Below are 23,439 nucleotides of genomic sequence, written 5' to 3' on the forward strand. Positions count from 1 at the left end.
TGATGTAAAGAGCTCCTGATTAAATAATAACCTTTATCTTAGTTTTTAACATTGGTTCATTTATCATAACTGTATAGTTCTTTGTTTTATTCTTATGCACCTGTAAATCACTTTGTAACTTTTTTTAGATTAGTGCTATACAAATAAAGTTATTTTTGTTATATTTTTCATCCAATCATAATGCCATTATCCTGTTACCCTGCTTCCCTTGCCTTCTTTCAGTCATCCTCAGCGAGTGGTCAGAGTGGACTCCCTGTTCTCCCTGTGTGCCCTCCTCCTCCTCCCTGCAGCACAGCAACTCCCAAGTAGGAGATGTTAGTGGCAGTACAATGGTCTCAATCCAGAGACGTTTCCGGGCCTGTCTGGACCTGGACTCTGGTCTTCCAGTCTCCCGGGAGGAAGAGAAGAGCCAGTGTCCAGGACCACTGGTTGACGAGAGGCTCTGTCCAGATGCTAACATCTGCAGAGGTAATGATGATTGTCTGTGAAGACAAACAGAGGTTCACAGAGGAACTGAGTGAGTTCTTTATCTCAGTCCAGAAATGAAGTCAGTTCCTCAGTCTGCCTTTGTTAAGCTCCAGTTGCTCCTTTTACTCCAAAGTGAGGGAAAGTAATGAAAGGGACAGTTCTGCTTCACCCGAGTTCCCCTCACTGTGTTTCATTCTTCCCATCAAAAGATTGTATGCAGACAACGCAGTGAACTAGTCAACGCTGGACAAGCGTGACACCATAGAAAAATGAATCACAGATCAGGTCAGAGAGCTTGGTGATGAAATGAGTCTAACATGGCTTTCTCTTGGGATGAGAGGAGAGTACTGTCATGCCAAAATATGGGCAGAATACAGAGCAAGGCAAGTGTATTCGTACAGCACCTTTCAACAACAAGGAAATTCAAAGTGCTTTACATAAAAAAAGGCGTTAAGACAAGCTGTATAAGAGACACAAGCCGATATAACAAGACACATCTAAAAAGGATTCATAAGCTAAAATTGAATAAAACATGAAAAGAAAAAGAAAAAAAACAGTGCAGTTACACTCCAGTGAGAGAAATGAATAAATAGCTCAGAATGTGATTCGATACGGAGCAGCTGAAAACAGAAATATTAAAAAGTCCATTATTTATTAACTAAGAGTTGGAGCAAACATCAAGTTTTGGGAGAGTTTCTCTCAGGTATTAGGTGCTTATACTCTAAATACTGCTTCTCCAGGTTTCATTTTGACCCTGGGGAGAAGTTTAGTAGGCAGAACTGTCTCAGAGACAAGAGAGGTCTTGGCTGTTCATATCAGACCTCTGTTTTAGCCCTAAATGATTCAGTAAGAGATGATTATTATTTTACAAGCAAGAGGCCAGTGCAAAGACTTGAGAACTTGACTGATATATTCAACTTCATGAGGGCAAGTGACCATTGCCCGCCAAGGAAAAACGGTGGTGAAGGAATGAGTCCCAATTCACAGAAATGAGTTTGCATTTTAACACTTCCAGTTTCTGCCCATCAGCTCTTAATTTCTGATGATTGCATCATGCTAACTTGCCAGCTAGTGTTACCTAGCTTCCTTATGAATACTGCAAAATATTATGTTAATGGTACCATTTTCCATTTCCTTGCATCCCATGCCTGTCTCCTGACTTACTGCTGGCAAGGCAACATCTCTCATGGAGGGCAGTTTGTATTTTTATGACCAATATTAAAAAATATCTGTTAAACATGGCAACAATCAATGTGTCCTCCACATTTAAGGCTTTGCTACTGGTTCAGGCTGTGACTCGGTCGGTCAAAATTCACCAAAGTTTAATTCCATGTGATGCGAAGATGCCAATATGCTTTGCCATGTGAAGCAAATATTTCATTCATCCCTTTGCTTGCATTAAGTGAACAAGAGGAGAATATTTGCCAGTTGCTAGCCTTAGTGAGGGCTTTGGTAGCTTTAGCAGCAGTTCTGTATGAGACGCAGCTTCCTGATTTTCTTCTTAGAGAGACCTGTAAAGACACCACTACAGTAGTTGAGCCTGTCAAGGATAAACAATGGTCAGGTTTTTCTAGATTCTGCTGAGATATAAGTCCGATTCTTCCGAATCTAAGCTACTGGAAGATGGTTGTAGAGGCTGCACAAAAGAGGCCTGAGAACTGAGCCCTGGCTCATTTTTATTCACTCAAATGTGGAATTACAGGTCGACACAAAGCAGTCAGTGTCCCACAAGTATGAATTAAACCAGATCAGGCAAGTTCCTAAAAGTCACATCTGCTTTTAACAGTACAATTACATCATTTAAGTGTTAACCCTTTGATTCATTCAAAAACATGGGGAAAAAGTCAATAAGCTACTAGGCAAGAAATGTCCCAGAAATCATAAGTTATAGAAAAATTATTTTTAAAAAGCAGGGAAAAAATTCAGAGAACTATATTTCTGATCATCATGATTATATATTTAAAATTATTTCATAGAATTATTGTAATTTCAATTCTTTCAGTTAATTTTCCCTGTTGTTGTTTTTGTTGTATTTTTCAAAAGAACAAGAAACTTTCTTGGTCTTTTGTTTTTCTTTGTTTGCTAATTTTCAGGTAATCTTCTTTTTACTAATTTCTTGCTATTTTGCTTCTGAAGTTGGTCTTTGTATTCTTCTCATGTTTTTGAAAGAAATTTAGTCAATTTGTTCAGGTTTCAAAAGATGAAGAAATGAATGAAAATTAATTCATGGTCAGAATTTTGATTTGGAATCTTTAGAAATAACCAGGGGGTGCCAGGTTTGTATTCCTGCGCATTTTTATTAGGTGTCAATTCACTGCTGCCAGCTCAGATTAATAGTTGCCATCAAAAGTTAATTCAAGTGGTTTGTAATCATTATCCACGGTGAAAACAACATTGAGTGTCCCTTCTGCAATGTTGTCATTATTTTCCAAAGGAGTGAGAATGGGAAAGGGCATTGAAGAAAGGAAGAGATTGATGTGCATGTGTCTGTGGGATACATACCGTAAGGGTGATTGGATTTGGTGTCGTGTGATTCATCCTGAACTCATCTCTATTATCTTCTGTGGCCTATCCCCTTTGGATATGAATGGAAATGTCTCTGAATGACTACCAGGCCTAATGGACCTTTGCATGACAAATATTTCAACCTTTTACTTCATCAGATATCGTCCAGATATGTGAAACTGTTCAGTGAGGATGAACAGAAGTTTTATTTACTACAGTGTGAATAAATACAACAAACATAGAAATCACACATCTCACCAGCTCTTCCATGATTGTACATAGTCCATAAACAGTAAATACGCTTTCATTATCGTAGATGATGATTACAACAATTACAGCTATTACAGCAGCCATCATGATAATTATGGTCATTATAATTAGGACAAGAACAGAGTTGATAGCGGTTATGATAATCATTCTACCCTTCCAGATCTGTGTCAGTGGAGTATCTGGAGCGCGTGGACAGCTTGTGCAGAGCCTTGCAGCGGTGGTGTCAGGCAGCGCTTCAGACGGCCCCTGGCCTCTCCTCCAGGACCTCGCTGTAAGAGCCAACAGACACAGAGCCAGAGCTGCAACACGGGACTCTGCCCAGGTAAGAACTGCTCCTACTTAAAAAAATAAAATAATAAATAAAAAAAACCCAACTTACTGGACTTGAATATTTACATACTATGACAAACACGACTGTTAACAGAAAAAAATAAATAAATTTGATGGTGAAATCATGTTTCAAAGCCTTTATAAAAAGTGGGAAAGATTGATTTTCTTTCTTTTCTAGGTGAGCGCTGTGAGGATAGGGGGCGGACCTACCAAGAAAGCTGTACCAATCAATGTCCTCGCAGCTGCACTGATTTATGGGAGCATGTGCAGTGTCTTCAAGGAGCCTGCCATCCAGGTGATCTTTGACTTCTCACATGAATAGTAGCCATAAACACTCTTTTATTACTGGCCAGCAAAATGTCTGTTTTTCTATTTTTATATTTCTCTTTCTTCATTTTACGCTCATTTCTCAGGTTGTCGGTGTCCAGAGGGACAGCTACTGCAGGACGGCCACTGTGTGTCAGTGACAGAGTGTCGCTGTGGTATCCCATCTGGCAACGGGACGCTGGAGTTCACCCCTAAAGAGGAGCTTTCCATGGACTGTAACACCTGGTGAGAACAGCTTTGCATGGATTTTATTTTTAGATGTGCTAAGTGAAAATTACAAGTTTGAGCTTGTAAGAAAAATGTTGCCAAATTGGTCTGTAATATAAAGGATGTCTCACATTAGAAGCAGCTTTTATAGCTCGTTCAGGTTTGTTTTACTTGCAGATAGAGTTTACATACCCTACTTTTCTACTGACCATAAAATAAGCTGCTATCTCACCTCTCCAAACACCTTTCCACCTGCAGTGTGTGTGAGAATGGCACTCTGGTGTGCACCAAGCTTCCTTGCCCAGTTTATGAGCCCTGGAGCCCATGGAGCTCCTGCTCAGTCTCCTGTGGGCACGGCCACATGACAAGGACACGCCTTTGCCAGGACACAGACGGCGGCCCAGCCTGTGCTGACACAATCCAGACAGAGAGCTGTGATCTGCCATCTTGTCCAGGTCTGACATGGAACAAGTACCCACATACATAATTGAGAATGTCCAAAATGTTTCATCATGCCAACCCAGCCAAGTGTTGAAAGAACAAAATTTAACTTGCTGAACGTTTTCTCTCTCTTTCTCTCTCTCTCTCTCCAGTTGGATGTTTGTTGAGTGAGTGGTCACCATGGAGTGACTGCAGCGCCACGTGTGGTGGCGGGTTGTCAGTGCGGAACAAGACAGTTCTTAGAGAGCCAGAACCTGGTGGGGCTGACTGTGTTGGACCACTTGAACAGCACACTGTCTGTAACACCAACAGCTGCCTGCCTGGTAACACACACATCATTAACATATGTAAAATGAATACATATAGGTTATATATTTCTAACATGCAATATAATGCATTAATTCTAGTTTAACAAAGTGGTTGCCAGGCAATCATAAGAATTAAAATGAGTGGTATTTTGAGCGAATCATTTGTAATGTCTTGTAGTCAAAGATTTGACCTCAAATGTGACAGAGACATTCTGTTCTGAAGATGAAGCGTGCGTTTTGAATCACATACTTTTACTTTTTACTTTTAGTAGGCACTGCTGCTGACCTTACAAAGTATGCACTGTTGCATGCAGTATGTACACAGTTGGGACATGCTACTTTTTTATCACGCTGTTCCCTGAACTTTGACCCTCTTTCTCATATATCCGTTACCATGGAGTTAAATTGCAGTTCGCCAAACTTAGCAGAGACAGAGGTCAACCTGAAGAAATCTGATATTGTTACTATGAAATATTTATCTTTTAAGTTATAACTGTGTGGATTCTTACATTTTATATGCCTTAAATAAACCTACATATGAATTTCTCTATTATTATTATTATTTTCATTTTTTTGTTGTTGATTTTCTCTATGATTATTTTATTGGACTGGTCATCAGTCATTTGAATGTGGTATCATTCGTCATTGCAGCTTCTGTCAGCTGTCAATATGTGATGTAACTGTTGCTGCGTAGAGGATTGTGGGTAAAAATAGCCAGAAAAGCATGCTGGCTCATGCTGGCTGATTAGAGCATCCTGGTATTTTGGCAAACTGCATTTGACACAGTACATAAGGTGACACTTTCTTTTTTTGCCATACTACATAGTATGGTAGTATGGGTAATGGATTGCACAGATAGATTGGAATGTGTGCATAGAAAAAACTCACATATCTCTGTATATTGAAATTTATTAGAGACATAATTGAATTCATCGCATATTAATTTGTCTGTGTGTTGCAGAGTGTCCCAGCGAGCAGGTGTTTAGTGATTGTTCAGGTTCCTGTCCATATACCTGTGAGGACCTGTGGCCACATACTCAGTGTTTACCTGGGCCCTGCACCCCTGGGTGCACCTGCTCTCCTGGACAGGTCAGGACTCCAGTGTGTGTGCTCGTGTGGTTCGATAGCTGTGATAAAATTTTTATATCTAATCTTCCAAGGCTTACTGTGTCCCTCCTAGGTGTTGCATGAAGGCTCCTGTGTGTCACATGCTGACTGTCCCTGTTCACCGCTGTCCTTGCCGACTGGTTACCAAAGCTGGAATGTCAGCACTGAAGAGATCACAGAAGCTCTGCTGCCACCAGGAACAACCATTCAGCACCTCTGCAACACATGGTAATACATCACACGCAGTGTCATCCACACAATTTGCAGTTTTGCTTGAAAAATGATTTGCCTTTAAAGAGAAGTCTAAAGGGCAAAAAAACGGCAGATTGTGGTGGGGAAGAGAAACTGATAAACTCTACTCCATAAATATCTAAAAAAAAAAAAAGTGTGCAATTTTTAGCACCATACTGAGCGGTGATGGATGGCTGTGTGCAGTCAGTGAACTTGAACCTGACTTTCACGGAGCAACTAATACACTGTGATGATTTAAGTTTTTTTTATTAGAGCATTAACACTGAGGTGACTCATATTGGCTTTCATTAGCATTGCCTCTGATTTTATATCCTCATAAGTGTCTTCTTTTGGCCTTTTAATGAATTGATTCCTTCATACTGATGTATATTATGATATATATGTGTATCTATTTCGTCTTGAAAACATTGTGGTACATTTAACTGTTGCTGTGCTTCTCCATCAATTTAATTTTCCTCCCAGCTGCCTGATTCCGTTCTTAAAAGTAGACTTCATGTCCACATGAAACAAATAATAACCTTGCTATTATTATTATTATTATTATTATTATTATTATCTCAGCAGTATCACACAAGGGAGAGTGGATTTTTGTCAACCAAAATATGAACATTTTCCTGCACACTAGCTTGCAGTTCCATGTAGATCTGCACGTTACCACAGGCCAGCTACTTCGAATCATCCTGCATTTGTCTGAATATTTCATTTGCACAACCGGTGAAATAACTTTGGTGGCAAGTGTGATACCGACGAGTTAACAGTTTGGTCAACAGGCTTCGTCATCTTCTGATGTCATATGAGCATACCTGAAGGTTTGTAGTTAATTATCCAGGCTATGTTCCTTACTTTTGTTATTTTCTGGCAACCATTCATTATTTAACTCAAATGTTACTTGAGAAAATGTATTTTTCTTTGCGTTGCAAAGTTTGTTGTGCCCACTCTTATTGTAGGCCAATTAAGGATTATTGTAGAGTGATGTATACACAGTTAAAAGTCTCAGTGCTCAAATTAATTGTTTGGAACTAACTGCTGTATAATATGATGTATTATTTATAACCTGCTCAGCATCATTGTATGAATAAAAGATGCAACATGCATGACGCAATTGCTCATACACACTAATCATTTTTAATACTGTCATTAATATAATTGATTTCATTTCTTCAGTCAGCAAAGAACATTTAGAGTCCCATATTTTTCATTTAATCGCACTACAAATGTCATTATTATAATAATCATCTTTCAGACTTGAACGTCATTAGTACATTATGTTTGGTCAAAACAATTGAAATGAGTTTTCTAATTGTGAAGTTAAGTTCAGACAACATAAACTACTTGGTTAAGTCAACGGAAAGATTGTGGGCATGATTAAGAAAAGCAACATTGACTGTTGGTAGAGAACGGGGTGCAAACTGCAGCTACAAAGTCACTTTGTGCATCCATCTTCCTGGACTTCCAGTCTGTCTTTTTGCTTTATTACCCACTTTAGTTTTATTGTGCAAAACCTGAATCTCTTAGGAGATGTATTGAATTTTCGGATAGTAAAAGTAAGAACCCTTAACCAACAGATCAAAGTAACAAATGTTCTTTGCAATCACACACGTTTGTATTTAAGAAACACTAGCTCAAGCTGTCAGTTTGACTACGGTCTAATTTCTTCTGATCATCTCTGAGTTGGAGCATCGGCAGAGTTTGATGTCATTTTCTCAGATGAACTATATAGTCAACAACAATCCAGTTTGGTAGTACGATATCTGCTGTAACAGATAGTCTGGCATGCAGCAGACATGCCGTAAGTCATCTCATCTTCCTCACAGTGGTTTTGATACTCATTTAATATACTCAGCTATGTGACATGATGATGGCTTTGGTATCTTGGTGTTCAATAATATCAGCATTGCTGTTTTCCCCTCGTATTATTCCACTCAACTGATTTTTCTTCCCACAGTGTGTGCCAACGAGGAGTGTTCAACTGTACCTCCGAGCTGTGTGATGGTGAGTGATGCTCTGTCACAGCTGTTCTTACCAAACACATTTCTTGCACTTTATTTGGCCCCTCTCTTTTAGCACTGAAAGCACCGGCAACAACAATCTTTAGTTGAACTGTCAGGGCCCTGATAGATATGTCAACCTATCTATAGTTAGTAACAGCTGCTGCAACAGTTGGCTCAAATAACCGAGCAGCACTCACATCAATCACAGCCCACAAAGGCCATTACTGGATTTTGTTTCGTAAACACACGATGCAGTCTTGAACTAGCAGGGGGAGCAAGATGAAAGATAATTGGGATCAGTGTCACAAAGTGCAACCAATCATATCCTCTTAAGAGACTCGAATGTGTGAATAGCTCTGTGATTTGACCCCAGGTTTCAATCTGTCATCGTTTGATCAGCAGTGCCTTTTATCCTCCTGCTGACTCCTCTCTCCTCTGCCAGTGGTCACTGTGAATTTCCTTTTACAAAGAAAGGTGTTTTACATTTAGAGAGAAATTCAGGTATTTGTAAACCTGTGATTTATTCTCATCTTTTTCTATTGATTATGATAATATTTTTTCCAACACCTCCATAGTGGATTATCTGGAAAGAATACTTTGTCAAGAACAGTGTTGATTGGAGTGTTGCCTCCTACAGCTTTCAATAGAACCTCAATTTAACAGAAATCATGTTGTCAGAAAAACAATAAGTGCTTGTGGTAATGACAGCTCAATCAGCCCGTAGGTTGTTTTTTTAAAACCAAGGATCTTTTATTACTGCTGATTTTCCCTCAGTGCTTCATCAGAGTGAAAAGCCACAATGGGCCAAGGGTTGAAATAAGTGAAAACAGTAGTTCATGTACTAATTAGTGCTGGTACACAGCTGCTTTAAACAGGTTATCCTGCAGTCAATAAGGATCCGTGTAAAAATAACACAAGACATGGTTGAATAGAAAATTAAAAAAAAATTAGAGTGTTAGAGTTAACACAGCAAGTATTCCCCTGGCCATCATTTTGGCTGTTGTAGTAAACATCTTAACAATCGTGGGGCAAATAGTTTCCCTTTATCGTACAGTGTTGTATGAGAAAGACACAGTATGAGCTTAATTTTACAAGTGTCAAACTTGTTGACATTAACCATTTTCTCACTTTGCTACTCTAACATGCGAAAAAGCTAAATGGAAAGTGGGCCACATTCTCACATGAATAGCAACCACAGTGTTCATATGAATAAAGCAGATAAATCAGCCTGCAAGTGAACCGGTAAGAAGATCTGCAGCTCTTTAGACTGAATCACAGTGTTCATTTACAATAACTTTCAGGTAACCTCGTTGACACATACACTATATGGACAAAAGTATTGGGGGGGGAAACTCCATATTAATGCCTTTTAGGATTATGGATTTAGAGTGGGATGTCATAAAAACTCCTGTAGGTGTAATGTGTAGGTGTCCCAATACTTTTGTCAATATAGTGTACATGACATGACACAGCGCTCACCAATTGCTGCCACAGTTGGTTAGGTTTTAGCTAACTATAAAAATCAATAGCACTATTTAGAATATTATTACTTACTGTCAGATAGCCCACTGAAGTACCTCAAAGCGACTAGACTCGAGACTTGACAAAAACAGTAATTTCCTAGAAGAAAAGAGGTCTACCACTAACTTGATAGTTAGTTCAGTCATGTTTTATGTCCGGCCAGTTGTGGCCCTCAGAACGATTTTAAACAGCCCTCAGCTTGTCTTCCAAAATATACAATATGATTAACATTACAATGGTTAATCAAGCAAGATCACTATCATTATTTTCATCCACCTCACAATGGGAGGACTGTCTACAGGTTTTAGACATGCAGCAAGAAGGAACCAAGTAGGCAAAACTGATGTGTTTTCATAAACAGATTGTAAACAGGCAAACTAAAAGTTATCTAACACCAGATATTCACTGTTAGGAAGCAGACACAAAGAGGCGTAAAGTCGACAGTGAAGGCTACTGCTTTGAGGAGTGTGGGAAAGTTGAATACTTTTTCACCTGAAGATAAAAGAGTTGCATTTGTTTTTTGTATGTGATTATTTTTTCAAACCAATATGATGCGAGAAACAGATGGCTTCCAAGTATTTTCAAATAATCTGGCCCCTGTTCAAAAAAGTTTGGACACTGCTGAGTAAGTGTGTTAGGTGAAGTGGAGAAAATATTTCAAATATAGCGTACACTTAAACTGATGTACAATTTTTCTTTTGGGTCCTTTTATGTGGCTAAAAAGACATTGGCTTCTGTGCTGGTAGATTTGATGGTAGCAGTAAAGTAAAAGTAAAACGCTACTTAATATAAGCACAGAAGGAACATTAGATGTTTAACTATATACTGTATCTTACAGTTAGGGCTGAAAATGAAAATGACAACACAAATAAACAAGTTTTATGATTTCACAAATCTCGGTTGTCTACCTGGAAGTGATATTGCTATGAACAAACTGATACAGTTCACTACAGCAGTTGTAGGAATTTGAATTGTTTGAGGTTATTTCTGTGTAAAGAAAGCCAACCTTGCTCGCGCCATAATCAATGTTTCCGAAATCTTTACAAAGGGGTTGATGAATAAATTTATGATCAATAGTCAGAACTGATTAAAAAAAATATGTGGGTAAGATCCAAGTTGAAAGTTAATGGTACTTTCCTTTAACTGCCAACAGTCTGGAATGATACAAACATGTATTTGTTTTTTGTGTGTAAGTCATTTCTCTGGCCTTCTTCTTAATGCTTGATTTTCTTAAGAGGCCTCTTACACTAAATCTAAAAATATAGTGAACTGTCTTGGGTGATACTTTGTCCATAAATTTATATATTAAAGAAAAAAGATATAACATAACATACCTTATGTTGACGTTGGGGTTTTGTTTCATTCCCTGTTTCACCATTATTTCCAAGACAGTCGCTGTTACTCTTAACAAATGACTTTAATAAAAAGCAATGTGTGTGTGTGTGTGTGGTGTAATGTTCTGTAATCGCAGTTTTTTATGGGCGAGCTGAGGAATGGTGCTCTGATGATTTTTTTTTTTCTACATTCTGTTTTACTGCTTCAGGTAAATAAATGTCAAACTGACCTAAGCATGTTTACATTCTTATCCCATCGTCTCCCTCTGCAGTGGACTGTGAGTGGTCCAGCTGGTCTCAGTGGAGTCCGTGCTCTGCAAGCTGTGGCACAGGACAGCGGAGCTCCAGCAGAATCATCCTGCAGTCCAGCCAGTATGGAGGGGCCCCATGTGAGGGCCCCGACCACCGCACAACAACCTGCATGGCCCCTGACTGTGGTGAGTGAGAAGAGGAGAGACAGGCAATTATTATTGTGTGGTATAAGTAATAAGTAGCTAAGCAGCTAAAAGGTTGATATCGTAACAGTTAATCGAAAAAGTCCTTACAGCTCACCAGAATCTCACTGAGTGCTCATCATATGAAAAGAACGTGTGCTTTGATGTTGGGAAACGGGGAGCAGATATGCACGCTTGTTATCTCCAACCTCGAGCTAGATAGATTGGAAAAATCTATGTGTGTACATATGTAGTGCCAATTAAATCTAATCTTAGACTCTGTTTAAAGAACAATGAGAAAGCCAAGCTGCTCTCACGAGTTATGCAAGTTTGGTTTGTCACTCATAAAAGAGAGGTAGAATTGGAACTCAAAGACTGCTCATTTAGACATTGTGATTTGATTTTAAAGTCCTCTCTGTCTTAAAGACGAGTAAAACAAACTGGTATTTACAGATACATTGATTTAGCCTTTTATTAAAGAACCTTAGGTAGACATAATTTCTCTACAAGTTCATCAGAAATGTTGATCAATATAACATCCACTGTTAATGTCAGTGTGGAGCCTTAAACCTCTTGTTAAAGCAAAAAGGGTGTAAATTGACAGTTAGCAGAGTCCTGCCCACCTTAGTTACTGTTGCTATGCCTGTGGAACTTTTCATTCTTGCACAGCACATGTGCACTTCACAACCATAACAGAGGCAAGTTTACTACTCAATATCCCAGGTCGTCTTAGGAGCAATCAGTGCTTGATTTCAGACAGAGATAGTCAAAAGTAGGATTCTCATTTCTTCTAAGTGATCTTACTTTTTCTGCTTAGATGACAACTGTTGCTGGTAGATTTTATTAGCTATAGCTTGCAAAACAGTTAAGCTATCTCACTAACTTAAGATGCATGGTTTTCAATATGCACATGATAGCTACACATATAATCAAATGCTAAAAGACTAAAACTACATATCAATGGCAAAAAGGCTGCATGGACATAAAGAAACAGCATTGTACAAGAGCTGGTTTATCCCAGTGCAGTCTCAGAGGCTATTGTCTGACAATGATTTAGCCTCTGGGGGCAACGGCCAACATTTCGGGAGATCCGTTGTTACCAAGTCTTGGTCCGGATATCGTGTTCCAAGATTGTGTTTCAGCCAGTGCGTTTGCCTCTTTTGCTCTCCTCATGGACTGTTAACCTGCAAATCCTGCTCAAACATGATTGGTCATTACTACTCTGACTAAAAACTGATAGAAGAACACTTCAAAATCTTGTCCCAAGACTTTGCATACATACGCAGATTACTGTTCATAGTATTATGATGAGGACAATGTAAGAGCTGACATAACACTGTTTGACTGCTTAGCTTACATGCTTGTTATACGTGTCAGGCCCTTTATGTGTAGTTACGCTTGCTAAACTGTGATTAGACAATTACTGTTTGTGGGAGGGGTTTCGTAAACAGTCAATTGACATTACATTTTATTTACTATAATGTTTCTGAAGTGGTAATTCAAATTTTTATCCCTCAGGAAGCGATTTAAAATGTTATGCTGAGTAAAACTGTACCTTTTGAGTCACTGATTTTGTGTCTGCACCCCCTGTTGATTCCCGTACTCCCTTTTTCCCACCAATTACCTTTAAAGTCTCTTCATTTTTTCAATTTCTACTCTACATCCTAACATCTTCCCTCCTCTGTCTCCTTTCTCCTGTACACCCTGACATGTTTTTTTCACTCCTCTTCTCCTCCTCCTCTGCAGCGTGTCCTGACGGGGAGCAGTGGAGGAGGAGCGCGTTGGAGGAGGTCCCGCTGTGCGAGAGGAGCTGCGAGGACATTTACTCCTCCTCTCCAGTCAACTGCAGCCGCTCCGCCCAGGGCTGCGTGTGTCGGGAGGGGCTTTACCGCAACACCAAGGGCGTGTGTGTCATCGCCGCCCTCTGCCCCTGTCATGACCAGGGCGTCCTGCGGGAGGTACACGCTCAAAACACACACTGGCTTACACCCAAAGTAAACAGACAGCTGCTGCCCGGCTAACTCAGCGGCTTGTACCCATTGTGCCCGCCTCATTGTTTTGTGCATCTGAACCTTACCAGTAGAGTGGTGTTTACGTTCCCTCCAATTCACTCCCATTGTGTTATTTACTCATAAAGAAGGGCCCATTAGAAGATGAGTGACATGCCCCATGGGCCACATTACACCGCAGCGCCTCTCCAATCCTCAGCCTCATCTATTATGCAGGAAGTGCCGTAGAAAGCCGGCACTGGGACCGCAACTGGGCAAGCCTGCCAGGAATTATTTATGAAGGAGGGGATATTATAGGATTATAAGAATTAATCATACACTGACAAGAGGTCACACCCCCCCCCCTTGATCTTTCCTCTTCAGGACTTTCTCTCTGTCTTTCATTCTCTCTTTGTTCCATTCTTTCCTCCCTCATACCTCCACTTTATCTCTCACTAGTCCCTCTTCTGCTTTCATTACAGGAGTCGTGTTCGATCTCTGACTTACTCCATCCTCTTTCTTTTCATCCCCATTCTCCCGCAGCGCTTCTCTTTCTCTCCCTTCATCTACCCTCTCAGTCATTCTTCCTATCTGTCTTTTTTTCTGCCTGTCTTCTCTGTTTCTCTCTCTGTGTCTGTCAGCTGGTGATGATGAATGTCCATTTAAAGACCTTCTATGGTTTTTTAATTAACTACCTCATGACTATTATGCCAAATGGCTCAGTGTGAGCCGTAAAGGCACTCCCTAGTTGGTGCCTTTGTATAAAACCTGAGCACTGTTAATGATTCCTATAGCCAACACACATACAGAAAATGCATAACGTAGTCTGCATTATGAGATGTAATAATTATAGCATCAAATGGGCCTCCAAAACCTAAATTATTCACAAGGTGCAGCTTTACTGGATTCACTAAGGAAATCAATCCTGAGCTATGACCAGTTGCACTTTATCAACTCTGCTCTGACTGTCTCGCAGTAATGTGAGCGTGCGTAATACCTGCATTTTAAAAGTCTAGCGAGTTAATAAATATCGTGTGTGCTTTTGTGTGTGTGAGCCAGGCTGGATCAGAGTGGGAGGAGGGCTGTCTGTCATGTCGCTGTGTGAACGGGAAAAAACTGTGCCACTTAAGATGCCCGCCACTCCACTGTGATGAGGTGAGACATGCACCCTGACACTCCATGGTAAACCGACGTCTGTATGATTGTGCATTTGTTGACATTAAACAGGACTGTCTGTTTGTATCATGAATCCCAGAAAATCTCAGGTACTTTATTGGATTAAGTCAAAAAATTTTTAAATATTGCATTAAATATGTATTGCTTGCATCATTGCTCTCAGTGGCCTGATAGACCCTGAAATATCAGAGGAATAACTACCTCAGAAAATCTCTACTAGCTGATGTATTATTATTATTATCCCAGTGCAGTCTCAGAGGCTGTTGTCTGACAATGATTTAGCCTCTGGGGACAACGGCCAACATTTTGGGAGATCTGTTGTTGCCAAGTCTTGGTCCGGATATCGTGTTCCAAGATTGTATTTCAGCCAGTGCGTTTGCCTCTTTTGCTCTCCTCATGGACTGTTAAACTGCAAATCCTGCTCAAACATGATTGGTCATTACTACTCTGACTAAAAACTGATAGAAGAACTCTTCAAAATCTTGTCCCAGGACTTTGCATACATACGCAGATTACTGTTCATAGTATTATGAGGACAATGTAAGAGCTGACATAACACTGTTTGACTGCTTAGCTTACATGCTTGTTATACGTGTCAGGCCCTTTATGTGTAGTTACGCTTGCTAAACTGTGATTAGACAATTACTTTTTGTGGGAGGGGTTTCGTAAACAGTCAGTTGACGTTACATGTTATTTACTATAATGTTTCTGAAGTGGTAATTCAAATTTATGGACATCTGCTCAAAGTACAGTAGAAAACTTCTGACATTAACACAGGTTCTAAGAATATTGTAGCTGCATTTGAAGTCTGTTTTTGCTCTTCTGCAGTCTTGTGTGCACCCTCTGCATCTAAGTACAGTTTGAGAGAGATGAAGGTTCACATACAGAGGCACAATCAGTCTCAGAGAGAAACGCATCGGCCCATTTAACTGCCATTCCTAGCCCGGGGTGGTACAGTTCACGCCACGTCTCTGTTGGTCACAAACATCTCAATTACTCTGAACGAGGGAGAAAACGCTCTGCTCCCTCAAGAATGTGTGGGATGTTCTCTGCAAGTCGCTGGCTGAAGTAGATCAATACCTGACTGTCCGAGCCGCCCACAAGCCTGCACTTTTTCCTTTAACATGCCCTTCTGTCTCCCATGAAACACTGAAACCTGGTTTCCTTGTTAAGCATAATTGAGTTTCTTTCCAATGCAGTATATTCATTATTTGACAGATCTGTTCTGCAAAATGAATGGGACCATATGTAAAGCGTGATTTTAGTCATAGCTGAAATTTTGAGACAGATTTAGGAATGTTATATATCAAGTTTATCATCTTCTTTAAATTTTAAATATTCATTAATTAACTTTCTACAGCAGCATTTTGCACATGATTTTGGGTAATTAGATCATCAATGCTGGTGACAGCTCATCATTGGAAAAAAATGTCTTCTATTTTGCAGATAATGCTCAGTCATATGCACACTGTATGACTGGTTAGCAGCTGGTCATCTGGCAGAGGGCGGTGAGCTGAATGCTCAATTATGTATGAGCTCTGTACAACTAGAGGCAGATAAAGAAAAAAATAAACTCCATATAAAATATGAATACATTTTGAAACAGAGGGAACTTTTGGTACCATATAAATACAGAATCTGTCAAGTCCTGCCTTGGAAAGAAATAGGGCATAAGGATAAGATAATGTTAAACTTAATGCTGTTTGTGTCATCCCTCTGCTCACAATGAGATGAACCTTTTTTTCTCCCAAACATCCTTTCACAATGCTTTTGTTCTAGCTTGTCAGCTGTGACTCTTTGCCTTATTTAAAGGGTCATTAGGGTGAATAAACCATTTAACAAGAGTTTACAGGCAAGTTAGCATCTCTGTGAGGTTTGTATGGTCAGACAGCAGTGGCTCAAGCTAAATGCTAACATAAGTATCAAAGCTAACATATTTTGCACATATAATGTTTACCACATTGATTATATCATTAACCACTGTAGGTGAGCATTTCAGTATGGCGCTCCTAAAATCCCAAAACCTTCTTTTTTTAACTTGTGTGCAAAAGTTGTTGACTTGTGGGAAAAAAGTTATTATTATCTTGTGTGCACAACATAATTATCTTGTGCAAACAAGACAACTACTTGTATGTACAAAATAATTTGTTCACACAAGATGACAACTTGTGCATACAAGGTAAAGCGTATGACTGTAGGGGCTCTGCATATTAGCATGCTTACATATGCTATTAGCACAAAACAACAAGTACAGCCGAGGCTTGTAAGAATTTCTTTGGTTTTGCTGGTAACTGGCTATACGCCTCAGTATTGAACAAATAAAGAGTCTGACTTTATGGCACTAGGACACGAAGTTGGGGAACATGAATGTTTGCACAGAACAAAATGTGAAAGCAATCTATTCAGTAGGTTTTGAGATATCTTAGTCTGGACCACAGCTACACATGTAGCAGGATTAAGGACAAATTTTAATTTCATTTTTTAAGCAATGTTTAAAAAATGTCGAATAAAATCTACCTTTTACCTTTTAATAGTGAATGAACGGACCAACCTCAAAAAATGCTATAGGGTTGCAGCCAGAAAATTTTGAGAAAAAAGTAAACAAGATTACAAAACTATGTTTAAAAATAATTAATTCAATTATTATTTTTTGTTTCTAATTAACATGATGGCAGCCTCAGAGGGATGACACAATCAAAGTGAAGTTTAACATTTGCTCCAATGAAAAGTGCCCTTAAAAACGTGCCGTCCACCTCTGTCCAGTCACATGCTTCCCTTTATTTCTATTTAAGCAATTCTGCTCAAGAGGTCTTAATAAAAAAATTAATAATTGCATGGCTACACAAAGAGTATAATTTGGCTGAAATTACCCTTTAATTATTGAATGGTAGCCAAGATACATCAAGAGAATAGTTCATGTTTGGGAGAAAATTATTTAAATTGCATCAAAAATACACAATGGCAGCCTCTGTGGTGAATTCCATAAACTACAGTTTTAACATTGTCTCTGATGGGAAGTGTCCTCATGTGGCTCTGTCTCTTCTTCCAGGTCAATGATTTCTCCTCTGTTTCTGTCAGATGCAGAACTGAATTGAATCAGTATTTGTTTGCTACCGAAAGCTCTACCTCTGTCAAAGACTACAAAAAATAATACATTTTTATGATTTTTTTTTTTTTTTATCTTTCATAGTCATTGTCTCAAAAGCTGTCTAAATAAAAGCAAAACTATCTGCACTGTTAAATAACACAAGAGGTAAATGAGAAAATATAGAATAAATAAAAGCTGTCCACTAATGATCTTACTTAATAGATGAAACATCTCCTCTCCATGGTGATGAAGCTAAGAAAAGTCACAGTGGAAAAAGTCAACTGTCTCATCCTTGACACAGTAAGCTGAGTTTATACCCGTAGCACACCGGGGCTGTATAAAGGCTGAGGTAAAAATACATTCTGCTGACATCCAGAACTTTAGAGGAGAGGTTGATTGCACACTGAGCTCCACACAGTAGACAGTCTACTGAGTGTTCCACCTGTGGTGTACACAGGTCTTTACACTGTGTCTCGGGAACGGCTCGAAGTTGTGTAACTATTTCCTCTCGCATTTTCAAATCCCTCGCCACCCCCAGCCGCACTAAGTTATGCCTCAGTGAAAGCACTCCTCATCCCGACCAATATGAAAAGGTCATTTAATGCGCCGTGTTCCCTCTCCTGACAGGCTGAGAATTGGTTACTGACAATGCACTCTGATATTTATGAGTCAGCATACAGTTATGAACAATGCCTCTTAAAATTGAAATCACCCAACATGCCTCCGCCGCTCCGCTGGGAGGACCTTTTGAGGTAATGTATTGAAAGTTCTGTTATCACATTGGGCATTGAGAGCCATCAGAATGTATGACTCCTTTTAATTCTTTCACTGTGTACCAGACACATTAATAGAGCTCCGAGATCTCCTGTAGACGACACAAATTTGAATACCCTTTACTTTAAATGCCAAGTGCCTTTTCTTGTGAAATAACCAGGAATCTGCATTCCACATAATTTTCACCTCTCGCCACATCAGACGCACACAGACACGTACACACAAACTGTCTCTTAACTTAAATGCCTGAAAATGGTCCTTTTTGTGACCTCCCACCCTTTAAGTGAGTGGGCTCCCTCCATCCCTGAGGGAAGGCTGGCGGCAGTGCAGAGTGGGAGGAGAAGTCCTCGGGGTGAACAGTCAGGAGAAGCGTGTGTGTGTGTGTGTGTGTGTGTGTGTGTGTGTGTGTTAGTGTGTGTGTGTTGGAGACATTTTATAGTTGGGTGAAGTTTGAGGGGTGAGCTGAGGCTGGTGTTGGTGGGGATGCTGAAGCCTGCTGTCAGACTGTGTGTGTGCGTGTGACTCTGCATGCTAACAGCAGCTATTCTCAGACAGGGACACCACGGGACACCCTGCTTCTCTCTGGACTGTTCTGCATCTTTCTTCCTCAGTGACTTGGCTCCCTCTGTCTATGTCCTTTGTGTCCCTACGTCATTGTCTCGCTCTCTCGCTATTTTTGTTCCTTAAGTCTCACTTTGTGCCTTCTTTATTCCTGCTCTGTTTCTCATCTCTGTGCTCGATCTCAACCCCGGTCCTCATGATCCAGGGTGTCCAGGTCTAAATTTTGCCTAGACTGATTAGAACGAAAACCAACAGCACTCTGGGAGGTGAGAACTGGGACTGATGTTACAGCGTCTATGTTTTAACACTATCAGTTCCCACTGTCCTTCTGGTATGCCCTGGTGTATCTTTTTAAATTGTGGTTTTGATAATAATAATAATAATGATAATAATATTATTAATGCTTTTAGAACATTTTTCTTACAAGGGATGCAGCTCAAAGTGCTTCACATTAAAAACATGCAACAAAAACACACAAAAAGACAACAAGTTTAGACAATTAACAGACAGGCGTTGATAAACAAGATTTGAAGTCCAAGTAAAAAGTACAGAGAACAATGAGAATAGTAAAAATAAGAGAACTGATGTAAGATAATAATTACAAGTTGCTTTAAGCCTACTAGCTTTGGTCCCTACTAGCATTGCAACAGTATTAGACTGTCATGGTACAATAACAGCCTCAGATACTATCTCCCTGTGACGCTATTACAGTAATACAGAAAATTATGACAGGAAATTGTTTTCCGATATTGACCCTTAACGAAATTAAAACAGAAAGGTTAAACAGAGATGAACAAAAATTGTATTACTAAAATTAAAACTTTAAAGTAATTCTTAATAAAGGAGGTATATGTAAAAAGTCTCCCCTTTGGAAATAACTATAATAAAGGTGAGATTCTTCATTCAGATACGTTTGTTAAATACCATAGATAAGTAAATGTACAGGGTATGATAATCGGGAATTTTCATACCATGGTATATGTTGAAACTGGTATACTGTTGCAGACCTAGTCCTGCCTGAAATATCTCAGACAATATTGGGTGGATTACCATGAACAGTTTCCTCTCTAGCACCACCATGAGTTTACATTTTTGGTTAGAGATGCACGATAATATCGGCATGTCATCTGTATCAGCTGATATTGGCTTTATAGTAAACTATCAGGATCAGCCATCGGCATGTCATCATTATTGGCCAGTATCAACTTTAAAATGAACTTGGAATCGGTCACCATGCTTTTTTCTTATTTTTCACAATGAATATATGACATACATTGAAAAAAAATGCATTTTATGTCTCTATATGCTGGTGGACCATCACTATAAAGGTAGGCATGCATAATATGATTTTAATGCCACTACAGAAGAGACTTGATCAATAACATTAGGTGGGGGAAAAAAGTGTATATATTGATATCGGTTATCAGCCAAATGAGTTGTTATATATTGGCATATCGGATATCAGCAAAAGATCCAATACTGTTTATCAATTTTATTAGTTTAAGTTATTTCAAAAATAATTGGATTGACTACGATAAAATTTGGTACATTCATGCTCCCTCCAAGATAAATTTACTTTAATTTACCATGATCTTGAGGTCAAAGTTCAGTGTGCATAGTAATTTGGTTCATGCCCAAATCTCTGACATCCCCACCAGTCTCAACTTTACCTTGTGTTTAGTTCTGATTAGCATATGATAGCATGCTATGCTACACTAAGATGGTAAACATTATAGCTTACGAACATCAGAATGTTAGTCATTGTGAGCACATTAGAATGTGGATATTCACATTAAGTTCACAGCAACGCTGTGTCCAAGTACTCAGACATGCTAGCATAGCTGTAGACTCTCAGTCTTGTAAAATTACACTTTTTGTGACCTATTGTACTTTTACTATTTTAAACATTTCATTTTAAATTATCCCCTTCCTTTGGGATGTAACACTCTTTAATTTCTTTTCCTCTCCTTTAGATGATTATTGACATATTTAGCATTTTTCCTTGGTTTGGTTGATGTGATTTTCACATTTTTTAACCTGTATTGGGTGTGTTTTCAGAGAGGCGATGCATCACTTGGTTGGGCTCCCTTTCCCGGCCAGTTACCAGATTTTCTTTTTTCCTGTTTTGGAGATTATCTTGCTTGGTCTCTGGGATTGGTTGTTGACCTTTTGAAAAATGTGTAATACAATGCATGCTCATTGTCACACGCTGAATGAAATGCATCACGCAAGCTGTTATGCCCAAACGTAGCTGACTGTATAGACTGTGCATTGGCAGGATAAGGGGCATTTATTTTTAACTGTCTTTCCATCACTTGTTGTATCATGCCCTGTCTTCTCTCCATGAGACGGATCACAGGAATGTGAAACTCGTGTTATTTCTCTCTATGTCAGGGTGAGGTAAAGGTGGAGGAGCCAGGCAGTTGCTGTCCTGTCTGTAGGAAGCAGTTTCCAGGTTAGTACGATACACAGTGTTCAAAAAATCACATCACAAAATCCATAAATTAAAAGGGTAAAACAGAAAAGGTGAAGTGTTTTTGCCTTGACTTTTCTCTTTGCCCATTTGTCATGATTTTGCTTAGTTCTTTGTGTGTCCTACAGTAACAGTTGTCTGTCTTGTCTCTATGTAGTGCAGCCTTTTGTCCATTTCACTGCTTTTATCATTGATTGTATTTTCAGTGCTTTTATTCGTAATGTTTGTGCTTTTAACTATTGCCTGCCTGGGGGACACAGATGAACATAAGCCATCCTAGCTATCTCTGGCATGTTTTTAGGAATGGTAGTAGTATGCACTGATTCTATCAAATAAATGAATAAAATAAAAATTACCTTTAAATCAAAGTCTACAGGGTCAATAAAACACAAAAGCTCCACTTTTACTCCGAGGCTGATGACCAAGATGGCACATATTTTCATGCCATCTCTAATCTCCATGTGGATACTCAAATACCGCAGTCTACTTTTTAACCCATAGTAAAGTAAAACAAATTAAACAATTGAAATAATATTAGTTGTCAAATATGCAAATGTCACACAGCATCACCATGGTTCCCTTTGTATCATGTCATGGCTTCCGAACCACTTCACTGGATCTGAATTTTCCATATTTCATTTTATAGGAGGCTGAAAACCCAGTGCCGCAGTGCCCAATTAGTGAGAGATTACATTACTTAACCTACATTGAGGCTTTAATCTCTCTCCCAGTGGAGGAAATGTCACATGCTGCCAGGGAGCGAGGCAATGTCACTTTGCTCTCTGCAAGGAACTCTGTCTCTCTCTCTTCTATTGTCTTTTTCCTGCTTTTTTTCATGCAGAAATTATGTTTCTCAAAGTCCCCTTTGCCATGCCCTCTGTGTGCTCCCTTTGCTCTGTCCAATCTGCCCCTTTTTCCTCCTTTCTCTCCCTGCGTCTCTGTCAGGCGAGCTCGTGCCAGAGTGTCGTCGCTACGTGCAGGTCAGGAACATCACCAAGGGAGACTGTCGGCTTGACAACGTGGAGGTCAGCTTCTGCAGGGGACGCTGTTTGTCTAGGACTGATGTCATCCTGGAGGTACGGAGCATACACACACTCACAAGATAATACTCTGTGAATATGAGGCAACACTAACAAGTATTGACTTAACATGAGTGGCAGCTGTTAGTACAATAAATGTCAATACAGCAAAGTGGACTCAAAGGCACCAAAACTGGAAGTGATAAAGCTGTTGGTTATAATTGTTTGCAAATTGCCTATCAGGGCTGCACAGTTAATTCTGTTTAAGTATAAGACAGATATATATAGACTTAGTGCTTTATCAGCCCGGAAAGTTAGGAATTTCAGCAATATTCATCTAATTAGGATTGTCTGCCATCATAACATGTCGATGCAAACTGCCAAAAAAGTAGTAAAACAATTTTCTCTCCTCAAATCCAAAGACACTATCTATTAAAAACATTTTCTTACAATATGCAGGAACATAATCAGGATTATTGCCTTGGCTATCATTGTGCAACCAAATAGTGCATCTGTTTTCCTCCTGAAGCGTGACCCAGCATCAGGGTGTTGAGAGTGTTTCTGCAAAACAAAGCGAGGTCCTGTGCAGCTGGTCACACCTTCTGTAATCTCACTTCTTCACACACAAACACAGGCCATCAACACGTGCAGGGTCCGCTGAACTCTGTCTTAAACTGTGGCAAACTGATTATTTGATCATTTTATCTTCAGTCAGCTGTGGTCACAGTTAGACACAAAGTTCGCACAGTTGACATGAAGGCAGGTAAACAAAATACAGAATTCAGCAGTTGAGTCCCCAGTGATCTAAATATAGGTGTTCTGAACAGGAGCGTTGTGTGGGGGTCACATGTAGAGTCTGTATCTC

General features: G+C 39.5%; 1 protein-coding gene across 1 annotated transcript in view; it reads left to right on the forward strand.

Annotated features, from left to right (window-relative positions):
- The window catches only part of sspo (SCO-spondin), a 94,818-nt gene that overhangs the window by 63,214 nt on the left and 8,165 nt on the right, over nt 1-23,439 (forward strand). The window contains exons 102-115 of the mRNA XM_042510441.1: nt 223-468; nt 3,404-3,565; nt 3,752-3,868; nt 3,987-4,125; nt 4,366-4,562; nt 4,701-4,871; nt 5,818-5,945; nt 6,037-6,191; nt 8,161-8,207; nt 11,334-11,498; nt 13,242-13,453; nt 14,543-14,638; nt 21,477-21,537; nt 22,501-22,631. Of these exons, the coding sequence (XP_042366375.1) occupies nt 223-468; nt 3,404-3,565; nt 3,752-3,868; nt 3,987-4,125; nt 4,366-4,562; nt 4,701-4,871; nt 5,818-5,945; nt 6,037-6,191; nt 8,161-8,207; nt 11,334-11,498; nt 13,242-13,453; nt 14,543-14,638; nt 21,477-21,537; nt 22,501-22,631 (2,027 nt within the window). The remainder of the gene's footprint in view (nt 1-222; nt 469-3,403; nt 3,566-3,751; nt 3,869-3,986; nt 4,126-4,365; nt 4,563-4,700; nt 4,872-5,817; nt 5,946-6,036; nt 6,192-8,160; nt 8,208-11,333; nt 11,499-13,241; nt 13,454-14,542; nt 14,639-21,476; nt 21,538-22,500; nt 22,632-23,439) is intronic.

The sequence above is a fragment of the Plectropomus leopardus genome, chromosome 21, assembly GCF_008729295.1.
Source record: "Plectropomus leopardus isolate mb chromosome 21, YSFRI_Pleo_2.0, whole genome shotgun sequence".
Taxonomy (NCBI): Eukaryota; Metazoa; Chordata; class Actinopteri; order Perciformes; family Serranidae; genus Plectropomus; species Plectropomus leopardus.